This window comes from Ambystoma mexicanum, chromosome 6p, assembly GCF_040938575.1.
Source record: "Ambystoma mexicanum isolate Mex_15411 chromosome 6p, UKY_AmexF1_1, whole genome shotgun sequence".
Lineage (NCBI taxonomy): Eukaryota > Metazoa > Chordata > Amphibia > Caudata > Ambystomatidae > Ambystoma > Ambystoma mexicanum.
In genome coordinates this window covers 1,442,642,706-1,442,664,199 of record NC_090935.1, presented here as the reverse complement: position 1 = coordinate 1,442,664,199, position 21,494 = coordinate 1,442,642,706, and the positions used below count along the sequence as shown (strand labels likewise).

The 21,494-nt window shown below is 45.8% G+C and overlaps 1 protein-coding gene across 3 annotated transcripts in view; it reads left to right on the top strand.

Annotated features, from left to right (window-relative positions):
* The window catches only part of DCTN6 (dynactin subunit 6), a 428,454-nt gene that overhangs the window by 170,526 nt on the left and 236,434 nt on the right, over window positions 1-21,494 (top strand). For all 3 annotated transcript variants that reach the window (XM_069626176.1, XM_069626175.1, XM_069626174.1), the window contains one exon: window positions 19,390-19,495. In XM_069626176.1, the coding sequence (XP_069482277.1) occupies window positions 19,390-19,495 (106 nt within the window). The remainder of the gene's footprint in view (window positions 1-19,389; window positions 19,496-21,494) is intronic.

Below are 21,494 nucleotides of genomic sequence, written 5' to 3'. Positions count from 1 at the left end.
AAACTGAAAGATATACTTACTAGCACATTTTCGTATTTGTTTGTGATTTTGTGAATTTACCACACACAGCGGGGATGAGGATTATATACTCGGCTGCATTAAAGCACCAAAAAGGACAAACCTTCCAAGGGAAAGAACATCATGCAGATACCAAAGACTGTGTACGGAAAGAATCAAGCATGCCATGCACAAGTGCGCCACTCTTTTCATTTCAAGTCCAGGGAAGCCACCAAATTCATAGATTCAATGGAAAGAAATGTTTGTCATTTATATTGCAGCATTAGATGGACACTTTTCAGCGGCAAGGAACAGAGCAATGCTAATAAACAACCTGGGCATGAAGGGGCAGACTCTGAAGTACTTTCTGTGTATATTTCACTGAAAGACAACCGCGTGGTTGTGATCCAAGAATCCATTGTGCAACTGTTTAAAAGGCTGGGAGGCAAATTAAATGTTACGACGTAAAGTGAACTTGCAGTGACATGTGAATTCAAAGAAACAGACAAATGGGTAAAGGGCATGCTCAGTATTTTTGCAGAGATCTAGAAAAATGCACAAAGAAACGGTAAACGCAAAGAACCTACGATGTAAGAAGCACTGGTTGTGTAGCATAGTCCGGTGGTGCGACCGTGTCCCAATGCTGTCTTGCCTGTGGTGCTGTCTTTCCTCCGTGGCAGGTCCACTGGCAGATGCAGTACACAGCAGTGCTGTGTTCCCTGTACATGGGTAAGGTGTCACGCAACAGGTTTGCTTGCCTGGGAGCAGTGGCACGGTTCTGTGCATGGTGTGAACCTTAATTTTCAGGCACATTTGGGTCAAAAAGAACACAGGAGCTCCACCAGGTGCATCACACATCCTCCTGCTCCATGGAGGTGATGCTGTCTTGGCTGGAAGCACCTGTCTCCTGCTTGCCTGATCCTGCCGCCTTTCCCCTCCTGTGGGGCTTTGGCCTTCTCAGACTCCACTCAGCTCTGACTGAGATTTTTCCTTGCTGCCTGCCCCTTGTGCTTGACCCCCCACCAGTTCTTCCTACATTGGGCCTTACAGCCACATCTCTTCCTTTGTTTCTCCTGTGCCTACGCCAGACCTTTCCATCTCTTTGTGCTGTCTATCTCGATGCCTGCTACCACTTCTCAGGCTACTGGACTACTCGCGTTAGTGTTCGCACTGCCTGGCACCATGTTAATACGTGGGTTGTTCCTCCTCGTGGGTTTGGGAGGTCGCCCCCTTTTGCTAGCTGGGGTTATCTTTTAGACGAGTAACTGTGGGTGGGTTTAATCTGGTATTAACGTTTCTGATGTGTGCTCCTTTTGAGCCACTCCACTCATGTCCATTAAGACTGCAAACATTTAAAACCCTTATGTTAGTTGCGTTAACATCAGCCGACGGGGTGAGTGAGTTGCAGGCCCTTGCTACTAAGCCTTCATTTACCATTTTTTACAAAGATAAGGTAGTCCTTAGGTTTAAACCTTCTTCATTTTTGCCATAAATTGTCAGATTTCAATTTAGCCCAGAAAATTGTGCTTCCAACTTTCTAGCCGCCTCCTCGTTCTGTCAAGGAAGAGGAAAGGCTACATAGGCTTGATCCCAGAAGGGCTTTGAGCGTTTACATTTCTCGGATGACAAAGATAAGCCAACATGACCCACTTTTCATTGGGTACACTGAACATAAACTGGTACTTTCGGTTACTAAATAAACTCTGTCCAGATGGATAATTCTGGCTATTTCAGAGTGGTACAGATTGGCCAGGAAAGAGACATCTTCCACTCTTCAAAGAGGGGTGCTGATGAGACATTTGTGCAGCAGCCACTTGGTCTACCATCCACACTTTAACAAAGCATTACTGTTTGGATTCATCCTCTAGCCAGGAAGGAGGACTTGGAAAAGCAGTCTTAACTCGATCCATGACACATCTGGAAACTGAAAATTAATTCTCCCTCCTCCAAAACCTAACACTGCTTTGGGAGTCTATCATAAAATGAGGAATATGTGGTAGGCACAATCCATTCGAAGAACAATTTAATTACCCCTGGTAACGTTCTTTTGACTGAATGTCCCTCTCACATATTCCTCATCGCCCCTCCCAACCTACCCCGCTGTAGAATTTCCAGGCATTACTCTTAATGCTCTTTTAGAGACTAGTACGTCTAGGACTCACTGAGGCTAGTAATTCTGCATGAGGAAGGCATAAAAACGGAACTAAAGCCATCCAGTCCCAGCGCAGAATCCTGCAGTAGCAGACGAGTCCTCCAGACTCCTTAGTCCGGTCCTTCCAGCAGTCTTTTACTTATTACTGAGCTGACTGACCTGGGGGGGAAAGGGGAAGGGGATAAAATAACGAAGATCAGGTCTCCGACGAAAGCCTCCAACTCCAGAACCTCTGATTTCAGGAAACCTGCAATAGATCCATCTAATGGTTAGACATTTTCTATCTTTCATTTATTAAATACTCCACCCCCCCGATTACCTGTGTATGTAAAGTCACTAGTTTCTAGTGACCTTCACTTACTTACTCCTGTGCTGATAAGAAATGATCTACTAGTCATGCAGCGCATTTAATGTCCTGTGTTTCACATCACATATTTTTGGAATGTGCACTGTTTCAATGTCTGCTATCCCGCGCTTCCAACTCTCCCTCACCGGTCTGTGCTGTGCAGTTTACCAGGAGTCTTCGGCCAACTCACTGCAGTCTTTCTTCCTCATATGCAACAACATTGAGCCCTGCTGAAAGGTCCTTTACTCTAAAGCGGGAGCAAATGAAAAGCTCAACGCGCTCGCTTTTCAATGCCGATCGCGCGCCCATAACTTCCACAACACGTAGGCCACTATAATACCGGAAGTAACTTGCGCACAAAGGCCGCCTCGCGTTTACCAAGGCAATTAACTTCAACTTTTATAATGTTCAAAATTTGCTAAGAAAACTTTTAACTGCAACTTGTAACAGTCTTGAACCTCTCAGAACATTTCATTAAAAGTTCCTTATAGGAGACAAGGAAATCATATTTCCATTAAGTGTAATTCCAATACATTGCATTTCTTGTTCTAGTTTCTGCAGTCACTTATCTGAATGTTTCATTCTCCGGATCTCTCTGGCAGTACAACAGGTTCCAAACTTCAGTTAAACTTCAGCTTCTTTATATTTTCTCAGGGGCCTCATGTAGCTGTGACCTTCCTTGAGCTTGACTTGAATGAAAGGCAGTTTAGAACCTTTGCAGAGATTCCAGACTACCTCACAATGATCACAGGACCAATCATTGCTGTTCAATAGAGCCACCATCTTGTATAGGGACAATTCCTGCTGCCTGATGGTATAGTTAAGGAATATAACAGACTACTGCCCACACAACCCTACTAAGCTAATTTATAGAAACTTAACATCTACCTTTTGCCACTACACTTGTTTCATGCTCTGAGCCTCCTTTTAGCTAAGATACTGAATGGGAACCTGACAATACTGATGATGACGTTGACTCTGGGATGGAAGACCTTGAGGGACATTGAGTCGACTGCATCGATGCACAGCAACCTCTCCTGAAAATATATTTTTTTTAAGCTGGAAGATGTCATATCATAAAATGAAGAAAACGTGGGAGGAACAGTCGAAGGAACGTTACCAGGGGTAAATAACTGTTGACTTAAAGGCTGCATCCGTGAAGGCTTACTGTTTAAATTTCCAGCATTCAATATAATTCCGTTATTTAATACTGATTAAGATAATAACACAGGAGAATGGACGATTCATTGTGTGAGATAAAATAGTACAAGAAACTACCTGCCCAACCATAGCACGAGTAATATGCTATGTATCGTTTTCAGAAAAAGAATCGTGGTCACGTGGAATGTGTAGCCTCTTGCAGTCCCTTCAATTATCTACAAGGTCATACTTTCCAGGGCTAGTAGACCTTTGGGTTACGACAGATGTTTGGCCTAATGTCTGTGGCTCAACAGGATGAGTCTGTTCTGGTTTCATTATTGGATGGCCCTTTCTCTTTACGGTATTACAGAGGATGGGGGAGGAGTTTATATCTATGACTTCATTACTCTACACTCTTCTTGTGGGGAGGATCAGAGGGAATGGCCAGCTGACCTTGAATATTCCATTGGTGAGAGGTGCACAACAGGGATGTACCCTCTCAACTCTACTATTTACTCTGGCGATTGAACACTTGGCAGAACTACTTTGGGACAAACGTGTCCACAGGGGGATTCGACTATATAGACATAAGGTGGTGGTTTCCCTTTATGCAAATGACATGTTAATCTATGTCAAAAAACCAGCGGAATAACCTAGAAACGATCATGGTAAATGTCCAACGCTGCGGAGATTTCTCTGGACTGAGAGTTACGAAATCAGTGCTTTTCCCACTCACTGTACTGGACAGTTCACTGATGGCTGTGGATTCCAGTGGCATATGGTGTACACCAGATACTTAATCACGCGATCCCCGGAAGAGCTATATAGCGTATACTACGCAAAAGTGTTGGAACATGTTTGGACAGTGATGGACGGGTGGATGAGGCTGCCTCTTAGCCTGTATGGAAGGATCTTGCTGGTCAAGATGTTTTTGCTGCTGAGGTTTCTCTGTGTTTCTCAATGTACTCCTGTTATTGCCTTGGGCATATTTCCGTGTGATACAGACTGAGGTCTCGCGATTTATCCTGGGCAGGCAAAAAGGCACAGGTGTCCTGGGAACAATTGACAGCGGCATTAGATGGGGGGATTGGCATTACCTAATTTTGAAACTTACTATGACGCAGCCCAAGCAGGATTTTTAGCTTATTTGGGGACCGCACTGATGGGAGTCATGTGGAGGTAGAGAGGGCCCTCGCAGTACCAGATTCACTGCGGGCGGTTGTGTTAACGGCTCCTGGTAGGTCGCTCAGGGCAGGGAACATAATGGAGTTGACTACTAGATCATGGGTTTGAATTGAGGGGAAAGCGAAGGGAGAAGTTGTTTATTCTCCCAAACTTCCGATCAGACATGTCCCGGGCTTACCTTTGACCAGTGAATCGGGATTCATACAGATCTTTTCCCAGATGGACAGTTTATAACTGTGGAGGAGATGCGTAGCAAGGGGGCACTCTTGTCATTGGATCAGTTTCTGTACTTTAGATTATGACAATCCCTGAGGGACTTGTTCCCGACATTTTCCCAAAGAACCAGGGGTGGCACCTATATTGAATGGGATGATAAAACGGGTAGATACCAGTAGAATTGTGTACACTCTATTAAGCATGGTACAGGACGCCCAGGTGGGTTGGGCAGAGTCCTCCTGGAGGAAGTGGGAGATCTCTTTGGGGGGAGGGGCACTGTTTCAGAGAAGACGTGGAGATATCGTTGTGCGCAGACAAAGATGGCCCTTAATAGTCGATTAAAGCTGATTCACTTCCAAGTACCTACACCAGTTCTATTATACACCTGCAATGTTGCATATATTCTTCCCTGACACCTCAGATAAATGTGCTCGGTGTGACGCTGCACCAGCAGACTTCATACATGTGGGCTGGAGTTGCCCTCCGGTATGGCGATTTTGGAACAAGGTTTTCAGATAATGAGCGATCTTAGAGAGGGTGGAGCCACTGCCGGGGACCACCCTACTGAGTAATACCAGAGAGATCTTATACCAGGTAAAAAGACTGGCGGGCTGCTACTGCTTTTAGCTAAGAGGAGAGTGGCAATGGTACGGGGTGGACCTCGTGGTCCTGTGGTTGAAAGATGGAGAGAAGACATTCTCTATTGCAATGAGATGGAAATTAATAGTGCACCCCTGTGCAAATCCAAAGACATAGGATCCTTATAAACATTATCTGGTTGCACAAACGCAACTACATGGGACCCTGGAGGGGAGACACCCTGAATGTGACTGAACGATGGTTGAGATGGTTGTTCTGCAACTGTTAATGCAGTGAGGTAAACACATGTGGTTGGGGGGGAGCCACCTATTAATGATGAGGGGGGACTTCACCAAGACACAGTGAGGCAAATATGCGTTTACAAGTGTGGTGGAAAAGAGATGTTTTACTGAGTCATATGAGAGAAGGGGTAGAATTGCTAAGCCACTACTATTCTTTCAACTTGGTGTATTTTTGTTATGGGAATAATAAAACTTAGGTTTGTAACAGACTGCAAAAGTATGAGGGGGGAGCGGTTGGGCGGTTGATCCACTGTAATGTTTTGTTATTGTTGAAACTAATAAAGTTATATGTACAAAAAAGATTTTTTTTTTAAAAAGCAATAGTGTGTACAAGATAGACAGATTGGGGAAAGGTAAGAAATTGCAAGGAAATGGAAGTATCCTGCAGACTACCTTGATTGTTTAAAGATAGTTTTGCAGATCATTGTAGTGTAAATAAGCCAGATGAGATGGCGCAGGAAACAGAAGGTGCTTTTGTTGAAGGGTTTTAGCCAAAGGTGAGGAGAGTTAACTAGTATGTGTGGGGTGGCAAACAAAGCAGTTCTCGTTTTTCTTCAGCGCATCATTGTGTTTGTCAAGAGTACAACAAGGCCTGAAACGAGTGTAAGCTTGTCACCTCAAATCTTATCTTTGTGGAGACCATGCTGTTTGGGCGAATATATATATATATATATATATCCCCAATGTAGACACCCCGCATATTTTTGATATCTTGTAAATTAAGGTAAGCTGCATTACTTTATTAATTATACAATAGTAATAGGGGGAGATGCCAACACCATAACTGTACCCCCTCCCCCTGGACAAACCTGCCTCTATCAGCCAGCCAGTATTGTGGCCTTAGTCACCCAGTCCACCATTATGTCTGAAATCGGAAAATGATCCCAATCGCGCGTGGAGTGACCGTGTAGCCACCTTTGTGCCTAGTTTGCCATATATCATTTAACTCCCAGGCCCAACACAAATCTCGTAGTTTACAGGTCGACCTCCGCAGCAGTCTATGAACTCCCCTCCGTCCCCCACCCAATCCTGTCGAGGACCAGCGCCAAGTCTACATTTCTCAGGTTTGTGTGTGCTCCACCAGTAGACAATCGGACAATATCCATCATTAATTTGTCATCACATGTGGTGACCACCACTGAAATAGAGCTTTTGTCTAAGGGTCTTTCCTATGTACCAGTTACCAAAGCAGACTCCTTCACCACTGAAATGGAATTACACCGTTTCTTCAGAGACAAACGACCGAAACACATGTCGACTTTTTGTAAACTATCTGTGGCATTCACAGAATAGTCACACTTGTATTGAAAAAGGGTATTAGAAAGGTTTTTTAGACAGGTATTTTAGACGGGAATGAGTATCAATACCAGGCATTGATGTAGAAAAAGAGAGAGCTGTGGTTCATTGTATGATAGGTGGGGTACATGATTGTGAGTGTCAATATATGTACTAAAATTGATGTTTTCTAGATGTTTTTTTACAAAAATATTGGTTGCTATTTGAATTTGATGAAAAATTATTTGCGTGAAGAATTAGTTGAAAACCTGTGTCATCCATGATGTATACATTTGAGGGTTGCAGCCATACTTCTGCTCCTTCCTCATAAAACATTTCCAGATGTCATTTCCCCCCACCAACAAGCCCCACTCGCTGGTACCCCCAACACCCACCCCCTTACCCGCTGGCAACCCCAACAAGCCAGCTCCACCCCAGCGCCCCACCTGTCGCCAGACGTAGGCTTCCGCATGAGGGGCAGCTAGCCACCCTTTGCACCTGTACTACAACACCAGTCGTTCCCCGGTCTCCACCAACTTATACATCACATACTTTGTCACTTGCTGTCAGTTAATAAGTATACATCACATTAAACGTAGCTTCGCTCATTATTTCCCCGCCGTCTGGAGATCTATTATGGCGATTCCAGGAAAGTTTTGGCTACATCCGGGGTGTGAAAAAACGTTCCTCCTGTTCCAATCCGAGTTTGGTGGGAAACATCATGGCACATTTTATACCCATCTCCTGTTATTGTTTCTTTACATCAATGTATGTCCTTCGGGATGTATGCACCTGATCTGATCCGGAGAAAAGCTTGATGGTGTCTCCCTTATAGGCCAGCATTCCTTTCACCCTGGCTTTACAAAGGGCGAGAACCCTGTACCAGTAGTTCAGCATCCGGGCTATGATTGGGCGGGGTTCCCGGTATTGGTTTATTACCACTTATTTGGTGGGCCCTCTCCACTATGAACACTGTAGAGAAGTCCTCGGCTCCCAGTGCCCCGCATAGTAATGCTTCGACCAAGGGTTCCATGGACCTCTGCTCCACTGTTCCAGGAACTTCCCCTCTTCTGAAGTTATTCCTCCTGGATCTGGACTCAAAGTCCTCCTGTTTATAAGCTTCTTCCTTCAATGCCCTCTTCACTTGAACCATCTCTGTGGATGTGTACAAAGACTCCTCCTCGATCGTGGAAACACGCCCTTCAAGCCAGTCTAATCTCTCCCCATGTTTATCCAGGCGAACCTGTATGTGGTCTACCTTGCATGTTAGTGTCTATCCTCCCATCTAGTGACTGTATACTAGTCTGTAGCTGACTAAACATCTCTTTAATATCATAAAACGCCCTAGAGGTGTCCTGGGACGTGGGCTGGGAGCACCCGTCCGGGGAATCCTCCATTGTCTTGTGGCTCTTGGCCTGAGAGGGTGTGAAAAATTGCAGTTTTGACTGCTGTTTCCCCACTCGCTTTAGACCTCTTGCCAGGTTTTAGAGCCAACGACACGGTCATTCTTCAACTTCACTGGGTCCACACGGATAGCGATCTCAAAGTAAAGGCACTAATCACAGTACCCTGTGTCTCCTTCTATGCGGACTCACTTCACCAATCTTCTCCGTCTCTTTGGCAGTGTACCTCAACCTTCGCACTAGTAAGGGTGACTCTACTTCAGATGCTTGTCTCAGGGCTATGATTGTTCGAATAGCTAGTTACCATTCTTCACTGCATGCAGCAGCCGTCCCAGATAGCACCCTGTCACACCCACCTCACCCACTGTTTTTCTGTGTTCGGTGTTACGCCACTGGGATTTCCTTGCTGTGTTCGAGCACCCAGCCTAGTCCATCTCACCCTGTCGCTATGAGGGGGGTGACCACCTCCTCCTCTATTTTAGGCACAGACCCAGAAGGGGTCAAGCACACCACCTCCAAAAAAGCGAGGACGTGCTCACCAACTCAATGGACTGCAGCACAGCGATTGGGCACTGCTGCACCATATAACCTTGTCAATGCACCGGTGAGGCTGATAATTCCACCACTCTGCAGTGTCCATCACAATTCAGCACCCTCAAATGGCCCTCAGCAGATAATGCCCCAGTCAGAGGGGGCCAAGATGCACTCTCTCCAGGTCGTCTCTCCTGTTAATTATCAAAATGTACTTGTCACTCCCAGTTCGTCACAGCTTCAATCCAATGGAGGGCACCACAAGCTTTGTGTGTTGCACAGTTAAGTTAAGTTTCCCTGCAAATGCAGGCCAAGCCACAATAGGATCCCCACTAGCAGATCGTGACTCCAGACAGCAGTCGTACACATCAGGACCACTATCACCGGCAACACAGGGTTCATCCAGCAGCCAGTCCCCGCTTTCCGACCTTCAGGGAGAGGAGCGACTCCCTTCACTGTTGCGAAACCGCAAGTCCCCGGAAGCTACCAGGGGGCTCCTCCCACCGAGCTCTGGGGATGCTTACCGCCTCTCTCAGCGGACTCAACAGCTCTCCACAGTACCGCGCCAAAGCCTAGACCACATCAGTAATCCTGCTGCTGCAGCTCGGCACACACCTCGGTAGAGCGCACCCAGTGTCGCGCTTCCAGTGCTTTCTGCACACTCCCGTGCCGCCGTCATGGGCCAGAGGCTTCCGGGTTGTCGTTGCCAATATCTCCACCCCACCACCAGCGGGGGTCCCCAAAATGCACTCTGGTGTGTACATACTGTTCACACAGTGGGATGTCCGAAATCGAAGTGTCAGCAGGCTGGGGATCGCCAGGATTATCTGGATTTGTATGAGGTGCTTAGGGGCCCACAGGCTCGTGGCCGTCTTGGCTGGGCTCACTAGCGCCCTCTTGCAATTTTTAAATCGAAGCATATTTTGCTTTCATCAATTAAACACCAGTTTCTGTGTCCTCTGTGGGCCAACCACTCTCGAGTCAAACGTAGGTGCATATTTGCTGGCATTTTCACCCTCTGACTGGTTCATGTCTGCCCAAGAAGGGTTATAACGCTGAGATTACTGTCCAACTTGACGGCAAACATTTCTGGTTTTTCAGACCCTCGAACTCTTGACGAATTCCTTAAACCCCCAGGTGTCCATGGGAGCGCTTACCATTACCAGGCTACCAGTAGCCAATCCTGGTAGCGGCCTCATTGTGGCTTGCAGCTGTGCATTTGCTTCATTTTAAATCACTGCGTAGTTATGGACTCAGTGGTTTGAGCACTAGTTGCTAGCCCAACCAGGTCTTGGGCCAGGGTTTGATGTGGCATGGTTACTGTTGCTTCGCCTTGGGGATGTGCTTGCACATAGCCAAGGAATTGCAATTGTGCTGGAAGTATGCATGCAACAGTGTAATTATGCATTAAGCGTGTGGCAGCTAGCATCTCAATAACCTCCTCTTCTTTGTCTTCCCACCTTTACCCTTTTTTGCTAACTATGGGTAGGACTATACAAAGGCGGCAAGTTAGTCTTTGCTGCTCTTTCCTGTCCCATTCTGTAATAGTCTATCTTTTTTATTTCTCAATTTTGCATTTGTGTCCTCCAAACCTCAATCTCGACTCCCCTACTCTTTGACTCTTCTTATTTAAAAGGAATTTCCACTAGCTTTATTTTCTTTCACTTGTCTTATTAGGTGTGTCGTAAATGAAAAAGATTAATCGTGTTAAATGTACCGGAAAATGAATCTGTTCCTCCATCATGGATCTCTATATGTTGGATCTCTATATGTCTAGGTACTTAGTGGGCTTTAGCCGGTAATGCGCACTCGGTATGCAGTGGTAGCCCTGTCTGGCGCTCTAGGCTCCTTTGGCTGACTCTTTCCCGTTTTGTTGTCCAGAACGATTTACCGCTTTTTCATAATTTTAATAACTAACACCAAGTTTGAATTTGCTCTGCCAAGATCAGAATTGGTCACTATTTTTTTTTCTTCTTTTTTTGAAGGTACCTGCACTCAGTTCCCTTCTATGTCCCTACCTGTCCGGTTTTCTTAAATCTTCTTTGAGCGTTCGTTTTCATTTTCTAAATGTATTTATTCAATCCTCTTTACTACATTTATTTAATCCAGTTTATCCTACCTTTCCATTTTTACCCCTGCCGTTGCTTTAATAATGCAGGCTTTCCTACCTTTGCGGGCTTCGAAACCACTTTTAATCGGGCCTCTTTCTTATCATTTGTACGCACATAGGGGTTCAGGGGAAATCAGTCTGTTAACTTTGGTTGCCATCTTTATCTTGGCATGGTGAATCAAAGTCACAGCACCAATTGTAGAAGCCTAAATGTATTGTCGGATAGTCCAATAAGCAATCTAAGGCAGCAAAGGTAGAGATGGGATTTATTTCCATACAGTTGTGTAGAAAGCGACAGGGAAACCGGCATAGTATCTGCCATCCCTCAATTGTTGCCGTGAGCACAACATATGGGATTATATAGCTTTTTACTCAATGGACGTTATACAGAAAGAGTCATTATGATACTTGGTTGGTTACGTTACGATGAACTTCCTAACAGAGCATCCTTTGACCTTGGAGGACATGGCTTTACATCACCTTTTGAAACGTGTACAATTTTTGTTTGGTCCTGCCACATGATCACATACACTGCATCTAGCGGATCTTTACATTACACGTAAATAATTTGAGGCTTGTGGATCTGCTTAGAATCACATGCTTTTGCATAGGCCGACATCTAGTGGAAGCTGTGGAGTACTGCAAACGAAGTTTTGACGTTTGAAAACTGACGTCGACAGAGCGTGTGCAATACTATCCCTAGTGTGACATCCACTGTACCCATGCTCCCCCGTGCACCAAGGTCCCTCTGATTATTTATTTTCGCCATTGTGGATAGTTTTATCACAGAGTCCCGTAGCAAAAGCAACTTTGGAATTAATACTTCCTAATTTAACTTGCCTGTTACGGTCGAAGCATCTTCTCGATGGTTGACCTTCGGAATCATCATCTTGACGCCTGTTCGAAGACAGATGTTCGTTCTGACAACGGGCTTCGGCATACACCTAGCTTCGACCTATCATTAGCGAGAGCAGGGGGAGCCTTTCTATCCTGCCCTATTTCCACCCTCTACTGTTCTTGTCTTGCTGCCTTTTCATCCACATTTCACCATGGAGCGTACTCCATCAAATTTTGGCCCAAGTTCAATCGAATATTCCTGTGGCAACACACAGAGTATGTAACCACTGGCTTCCCCGTGATCACCTAGAGTCCCGCTGCGCATCCTACAAGCTCTTTAGGCCAAAAACCCTGAAAGAGCGCAGAACAAAGTGGTCAGCGGCACATGCCATAATGGCGGAGTCAGAGGCTGCTGCAGGACCCTTCGAGTCAGATCCAGAAGGCCAAGGCATCACAGGCTCTGATTCGGAGCCGGAAGACCTAACTAGGGAACCCTCCGGCCCCCGTTCGCCTGTCCCCAGCCTCGAAAGGCAGTCGCAGCTTGCTGCTATGGGGGGAGCCTCTGGCGATGACGGTGCACACACATATACACCCAAGCACATACCCCAGGGCCGTTCCTCAGCGGAACTGTTGAAGGAAGGCCGGCGATAGGCGCATCTCGACCTACTTTTCACAACTGTGCTTACCACAAGGAGTTAAAGATGGTACTCCGGTATTGGGCGTGCATAAACCCCTTTCGGCTGATCAGGTGGAGAAAAAAACTAAAACTAATTGCTTAGATGTCTTATAAGGACAACCGGCACTACCCGGTGAGACATCTAAGCCATGTTTTGGGTATCAACATACATGCAATATAGCCACTGGTCTATCTATGACCATCCAACAAGTGGCATATCTGGACACAGCATCCATGCAACAGTGGGCACTGTGTGGTACCATCCGAGGGAATACGTTTACTACAGGCGAACATTCAACGTAGTAGTAGTCCACGGACTGACATTCTCACTCAAACAAGTGGCTTTGCTTCAGCCCACAATAACTCTGTAGCTGATTAGAATGTGGTAATATGGGACACAAGGGTGTACATAGATGTATGCATGAACCAACTACGCCCAGACTCTAGCATTAATCATAATGAAAAACCACAATCCCCAGCAGCGCCGGCGACATCTGTAGCGCTCGTGCCACACGTGATTATGCGCATGGGAACGTAGAAGACGCAACTGGCCCCAAAAACCATGATTCCCATCATGCCTTTAGATTTGAGTAGTCCTTTTATCCTAATGTGACTTTGTGGGGCTGTGCAAAGAAATACGTACGTAATAGTACACGGCTGTGACCGCTGACTAATGGCAGACGGCTCGTTGCTCGTTTGAGGGAGAATACACATCACAATCAAGGTAAGGAACGGTAGGGGATCCACGAAAATAATATAACAGAAAGTGGGAATCCATTAAGGATCACACTGACGGAATCATGTGACCTGTGGGCACGGTCACAATAATTAACAAAATAGCGTACACAGTCCGATAAAGTTAGGTGAAATGTGCATAACATGCCGTATGAAAGATATCTCTGTACCATTTAAAAACGGCATTATGATACAGAGCACTACCAGTAGTGACCCGATATGGTCTCCTCTCCACATCTCCCTCAGAGCAGAAGGAGGACCTGACGTAAGTAAGACGCCAGCACTCAGGAAAAGAAACCATACAACCTGACAGGAGGGGACACACACCCAGCAGGTAAGTCATTTGTTTTGGCCTCCACGCAGAAGTCACTAATCTGTGACAGCATCCACTGCACATCATGTGTAGACCAAGTGACAAAATGAGGATTTCTCTTGTAGGCTATCCAGGCAGGAAGCCACGAAGTGAAACCAATAAAGCCACTAGCAACATAAGAGAGAACCCAGTGCGACAACAGGTAACACCACCTGTTCTCCGCAGCGATCTGAGAATTTGAGTTCCATATTCCCTTTAGTGATCACCCTCCTTCTTTTCCATTTTTATAACCCTACAGGGACCGGGACACAAGCTGCATTGCCCGTGGGAAACCCCGAGAATATTCTCCAACCCTCCACGGCGTGGAGACCTGTGAAGAAATCATAGTGTCATTGAGAATGCATGATTCTCCGTCCTGAACGAGGCAGCTAGTTAGCAGCTCTGCTGAAACTGGTTGACAAACCCCAAGAGTTGATGACCTCAACTCCGAGACCCTACATACATGTGAAGATAGGGCTCGAGTAATTACACATCAGTTTAACTTTATCCTACAGTAAAAGTACATTTACTGATGGATTACAACAATAATTTGTAAGTTGTAGTCGGCCAATTTTTGACCTCAAAAGTTTTTTTTTTTTTTGTTATAAGACACATAGACTCGGGGTGGTAAAAATAAAGTAGTGAACCGACCTCCATGAAATGTGCGCATTAGTTTTAGGAAAGCAGTGAGAGAGCTTAGGGCAAGAATCACCATACCCCTTTGCAGGCGGTACACCAGTGCCAATCTAGGGATGGTTGAGCCACGCAAATGGGGACATGAGATATCTGAACACAGGGCCAGAGAGCTATTGACAGGGATTGAGACCCAGGAATAACTAATTTTTAACAAAATAACAACTGTCTGTTTTGTGTAATAAAAACAGACCCCAGGTTCCTCCAGTAGACGATGAAGAAGGTGGGTCACCGCTTTCTTCATCCTTACATAGAAAACGTCCAAAGGAAAGCCCTATAGATACCATAGACATAGTGTTCCCATTGGCAGAAACACCAAGAACTGTAACATGGACTCAATAGATTTGAGAACACCATGGATAAGGTGTCACCCTTTGTCGATTGTATGCACCAACAAAAGACCGTAGAACAGTTTTGCAATCCTAGTGTAGCTTCTCGGCCCCAGCGCCTTTTGCCACCCACTTCTAACCCTACCATCATGCCCATTGATGCTTTTCGTGGTTCTCAACATGCTGACTAATCTCGGCATGGAGACGTCCAATCCAGCAGATCAGGACATTTGGTATGTGGATCTGGATGATCAGGATCATGATAATTACCTACAGGACCGACGATGGCCGGATGTCACTATTATAGATCCAACTGATGCCAAGGCAGTTGAGAGTGGTCCTACCTCACCCATAGCTGACAAACTACTATATAATGACTTGCTGAAAAAAAGCAGCTCACTCTTTCGGCATACGGAGGCAACAACCCCTGAAGGAACTGATTTTTGTAGAGGACATTCTCAATGACAAAAATGATTAGTCAGGCTTTTCCCATCAAGAAGAGTCTCTCCATCTCTGTCGACTCCCTCACTCAATAGGGCCAAGGGTGGAAAACATCTTTAAACCATCGCCATCAGATCCTCTCTATCAGAGGACATGTGAATCCAGATTCTCTGGCAGTCCCTACTACCACGAAGAGAGCTGGTGTTCCACTCTCCACCTCGGAGGCACCCCTAATAAAGAATGTAAAGGTCTTTACACACTGGGCAAGCCTATCACTACTTCTGGCACATTTATGACCAGAATAGTGAACACTATGTTCCTCGCCAGCTACAACAGCACCCAGTGGGATGAGGCCATTAAAAACCTAGACTCTGTGCCAGAACCTACACAGTCACACTTGTTTAAAGTCACCACAGAAGGTAAGCAATTGTCACAAACTATTCTCAAGAATGTCCCGGACTCTGACACCTCGGGAAGGGTTCTCGCAGAAGAAACTGTTTGGGGAGTTTAGTCCTACTTGCAGTAAGACTTTAATAGGCTATCCCACTGGTTTGTAGATCCCCCAACTGTTAGTATCAGTTTGAACTAACTCCGGACCTTGGTAGAGTAGCAGAGCAGTCGGGCTGATCTTAAGAGTAAGATGTGAGCTGTAGGTAAGTACACTCAATCTAGTTGCAGGCACAGCAAAGAAGCACTTACACTTAGTTATATACAAGTGTATATTTTTATATTTACACCAGAAATCATTTTACATACTTAGGAATACTTGATAATACACTTCAAAGGGCACTTTCACTTTTTTGTGTTTCTTTGTGGTTACATTTGTAGCAACGATGGAAAGGGAAAAGATAATTTTATTGTGTTATCAGTTATTGCGCACTCATGCGGTTGTCAACGGTTTGTATGGTCATGCATTTACTCTGCAAACACATGGTTCAAGGGTCTAGAGAGGGTTTCTTTTAAGTCCCAAAATACAACCCTAGCTAAAGGCAGTTCGGAGAGGGCATGGGTCTGGACAAGCAGCGAATTATGAAGAGTTCCTGTGGATTTCTTCCTGTCCCATTGAAGCAGCAAATTAACAACTAACTGGAGACCTTAAAACTGACTCGAGGAAGGCACACGAGCAACGGCTTGGGTCTGAAGTAAGAGGGGGTTGCCCTGGACACCTCACTCTCTGGAGCGACTTCTTGGAATCAGATAAGCAATACCTTTTTCCCCACAGTACCTTGGGTTAGAAGACAATGTTCATGCTGGATGCTCTGCGATGTTGCAGCTCTGGACCAGACCACCGAATTCCTTGGTCTGATGACTGAATGCAGGACAATGAATGGGATCTCTTAGCAGCAGTCTCAAAAGGAGGACCTGTAGCACGACTTTCAGCAACTTCCTGGTTCACTCTGCGGTTTTGGTGCCTTTCCTGCAGCACCAACAAGGATACAGATCGCCGGGGCAATCTTCTTCGCTTCCTGCAGTCCCACACTCTGATGAGGGGGTCTGGCCGAGTTGGATCGGATCTCTGGAGTGTCCTTACAGGTTCAGGTAAGATTTGGACGGATTTGGTCTTTCCATGACAATACACTCAAAATGGGCAGCAGATGATCTGGTTTTGGGGTTCTGCAGCTCTGGAAACTCCTAGGACCTCGGGAGATGGCTCATTTCAAAGTTCATTTTGGGACTGGATGTTCCTACCAGCCAAAGGGAAGGAGTTGTCCTTTTTGGAGCTCCTCTGCCGCACAGAAAACAGGGTCAGGACAGCAGTGGTCGCTTCACGGTGTCGCAAAGGGTCTGCAGGCGTCTGGTCTCCTTCGGTTACTTCAGCTTCCTGTAGTCGACTTGCTTTTCACTCCAAAAGCCTCACTTTTTATACAGTTCCAGCACCAACTCCTCTGCAATCTCTCTCAGCATTTTACAGAAAGGGGTGTTTGGCTGTCCATCCCCTGTGGGAGCTGGACCTATTCAGGCACTCTGGCAGACAAAGGATAGGGTTGTGGAAAACTCCTCCCCTGCTTCCTGCCTGTCCTGCCCAGACTCCCCAGTTGTGGGTCGCATAAGACTCTTTCCCCAGCAATGGGAGGGATTACTAAATCTCAACATGTTTCTAGTAGCACAATATGTTTCAGGGGATCTCAAAGCCTTCATGGAGGGTGTTAAGAAACTATACTCTGCAATTTCTAGTCCTGCTCCAGGCTGGATCCTCAATATCGTACTCTCAAGACTCGTGGGTGCCCCATTGGAACCTGTGCACAAAGCCAGCCTTAAATACCTGACATTTAAAACAGCCTTTTTTATAGCCACTACCTCTATCGGAAGGGTCAGTGAACTAAAAACTCTGTCAGTACAAGACCCCTTTATGGTTATACACAAAGACAAAGTAGTTGTAAGCCAGACTATAGAACTTCTGCATTTTTCCAAAACCCTACAAATGCAGCAGAAAAAAGCCTTCCTACTCTAAATGTGCCTATATCTGTCAGTCATGGTCTACCTTCAGAAGACTAAACCCATCGGAAAAACAGAACTTTTTTGTATCTATAGCCACTGGAAGAGATCTGTAAGGCAGCAATTTCTAAATGGATTAACTGCATCCAACTTTGCTATTCTCTTGCTAAGAGAACGTTGCCATTTAAGCCTAGAGTACACCCCACTTGAGGCACAGGAGCACTCTACCCTTCATAGCAAATGTGCCCCTAGATGCCATTTGCTAAGCTGCCACTTGGAGTTCATTGCACACTTTCACCCAACATTACTATCTAGACATACATTCCAAGGGTGATTCACATGTGGGACACGCGGTTTTTGCAGCGCTACCTTCTAACAGCCCGCTACCTTCTACAAGTACTGCTCTCTAATCTATGCAAAGCATGTGATTATAAGCAGATCCACAAACCTCAAAAGGGATACATTACTCGCTGTAATCGTATTTCTGATGCGTGTATCTGCTTAGTCACATGTGCCCACCCTTCCTCACCTCTTGGAGTTTAAGGTTCTTGGGAAAAAAATAGATCTTTCACACCTCATGGTCTCTACCTACACTCCACGCTTACACCTTGCGCTCCCTCTCGTCAGAAACAAATTTGACGCGAGGGATCATGGGTACAGTGGACGTCAAACTAGGGATAGTATTAGACGCTCCCTGTCGACGTCCCCTTTTGAACTTCGAAAGCTTCATGTGCAATACTCTGCAGCTTCCACTAGAAGTCTGCATATGCAAAGCATGTGTATCTAAGCGGATACAAGCATCAGAAATAAGATTATGGTGAGTAATGTATCCTGTACATAGCGCTCACATGCCTCTCATTCTAGTTCTCAGCTAGCTAAGCACACCTTCATGTGACATTGTAGGACATGTCATTGCGTGTACCTGTGCAACAGACGACATTCTTGCATGGCCTTATGGGCTTTCATGTCTGTTTCAGCCAATACAATCTCTCACAGCATCATTACCCACTTATGCCTGCGGTTTTGCTCAGCCTGCGGTCTACGGGTGTCTGTGGATCATCCGGAATAAAATCCTGTCAGCTACGACGGGTCCCTTGTAGTAAAACAGAAGACTTCTTTTTCCACATCTACAATGGGATCGGTCTGAAAATGTGTTCTCGGCTGCATGGGGGCTGGACGGAGGGTGTGACAGAGGTTGGGGCTAGCCAGCCATCTTAGACACAGTTGCCCCCTACTCCACCCCCATTGTTGAACTTTTTTTGTTTTTGTTTTTTCCAAACTTGAAGCTGTACATGTTCTAATGAAGCATTTGGTAAATTCAAGCGGATGTTATTAATTCCAGCTTGTGCCTTGAACGTTTTTCAGTTGCTCCTTCCTCCCCTTTAGGGGATGGTATTTACTTCATCCACTTTCCTATTGTTCTCTTATTCCCCAGTTCAGGTCACTTTAAAAAGAAAATGAAAATCATGGTAACCTCTTTTCAGCATTAATCTGTTTGCACTTCTCACCCGTGCGTGCGTGCGTGCGTGCGTGCGTGCGTGTGTGTGTGTGTGTGTGTGTGTGTGTGTGTGTGTAGCACTTTACAACTGCTTGTACTTTTAACAAAATATTGATTTGATCATTTTGCTGTAATGACCATACCTTCTTTCCACAGGACCTCGAACAGTGGTTCACCCCAAAGCTCGGATCATTGCAGAAGCTGGGCCAATTGTGATTGGTGAAGGCAATTTAATAGAAGAACAAGCCCTTATTATAAACAGGTGAGTTGCACTGTGCATGTAGTTTTGTAAGTCAAATATCGTGGTGGTACTAACTCAAAAATCCCCTTGTGCACAACAAATCACAGATAACAGAGTTAATAAATATTCAATTAATGCAATCATATATTCAACATATGCAATTAATGACACCCAATCTGGGAGTCATTTCTGACTCTACTCTATCTTTCTCTTCTCACATCTGACTTGTCCAAAAAATCTCACTACTTTCTGCACCTCCGTGAGGTCTCCTTCCACCAGAGGCTCACTGTCTCACTGTCACCAGAGCCCTGGTCCTCTCCAGACTGAACTACTGCAACAGTCTTTCTCCATCTTCCTACTTCTTCTCTCCGACCTCTTCAGCTTATCCAGAACAGAGCTGCGAGACTTGTCCTTGGCCTCAAGCCCAGGGACCGCATCTCTCTGGTGCTGAAATCCCTCCACCGGCTCACCGTGGCTGCAAGGATCAAGTTCAAGTCCCTCTGCATAGTCCACAAGGCTTTCTGGAGCTGGGGCCCTTACTATCTACAATGCTCTTTTCCCAAATAATCTCCTTCTAGAGCCCTCCGCTCGGCCTCCTCCAACTCTCTGCGGGTGAGCTATTTTTCCAAACCGAGATTTGGGGGTAGATCCGTCTCCTCTGCAAGTGCCTCCCTCTGGAACAGCCTCTCTGCCTCTCTTAGTCCTGAACCAGACCTTAAGTTCCAGAAACGACTCTGGGCCTTTCTTTTCTCTTCCTCCTTTCTCTCTCCCTCTCCCCTGCTAACCTTCTCTCTCCTCGCTTCATTCCCTCCTTTCTCTTCCCCAATCGGCTCAGCTCGCAGACTGGTTGCCTAGTGCACCTCCAACTGCCCTTCAGGTCACAGGCTCCCCTCCGGTCCTACACTTGCCTCCGGGCCTCTGCACTTTGCTTACCACAACTGCATCATGCTCCATGAGAGGGGCAACCACTCTGCACTTAAGCCTGGCCCCTGCTGGACTGGGCGCACTTGTCCCTCTCCCCCTCCCTCGCACTTCCTGTCTCTGCGCACTTGCATGACCTTGAATGTACTAGGCCTAACAAGTCTGTCTGTCAGGTCCTCCTGTTGTCTCCCCTCCCTGGCCAGACCTAGCACTGTAGTTTGTTGAACTGTATGTTTCTCCCTCACTCCCAATCACTCCCCACTCCTTGTCTTGCACTTACACTAGTAGATATGCTAGTTATTGTTTGATCATTCGAAATCTTCAATGCCTAAGAATGACAACTGTAATCCCTTGTTCCCTTCCCGCCTAGAAGAGCTTCACTTGTGTATAAGCGCTTTACAAATAAACAATTACAATGCATACTATATTAAAACAATTGAACCAGTTAATGTAAAGATATACAGTTGAAAGAATAAAACACCCATCAAAGATCGCAATTTAAATAAACTAAAACATGGTTAAGAATTAGGTGCCGAAGCACTGATGCACGCTCTTGTTACCAAAAAATGACATTTAAGGAAATATTGGAAACCCAAGAATGTTCTCTGATCAGCCAAGTTTTCTGAAGAAAATCTGCTAACAACAACGTTAAAAGGGCCTTACTTTGAGATTGACACTTCTTCTGAGCCAAAGGATCAATGGCTGAACCTCTGATCTGCCATCACATCCAGCTCGCCCTCCTCCTGAGAGGACTGACTGGACCAGCCCTAACTGTTCCCAAACCCTCTGAGAGTAACTAGTTGGGAATTACCAGGTCCCAAATAAACTGGGTATTCGGGACAGCAACTCCCAAGGTTCAGTCCCAGGAATAGATAGGCTGTGAGAAAGTACTAGTACATATAGAGGGACCCCTTTATCAACAGAAGTGAATCATTCAAGGAAAAAAGCTAACTTATTCCAGCCCCCTCCTTCCAACATCCGTGCTTGTGAATGAGAACGGGTTTCTCCCTCCCCTGCAACATTTAAAGAGAAATAATTTTAGCCCCATCACCTCTCCCTTCCCAAAGGAAAAACGATTTTGCATAGGTGAGAACTTATT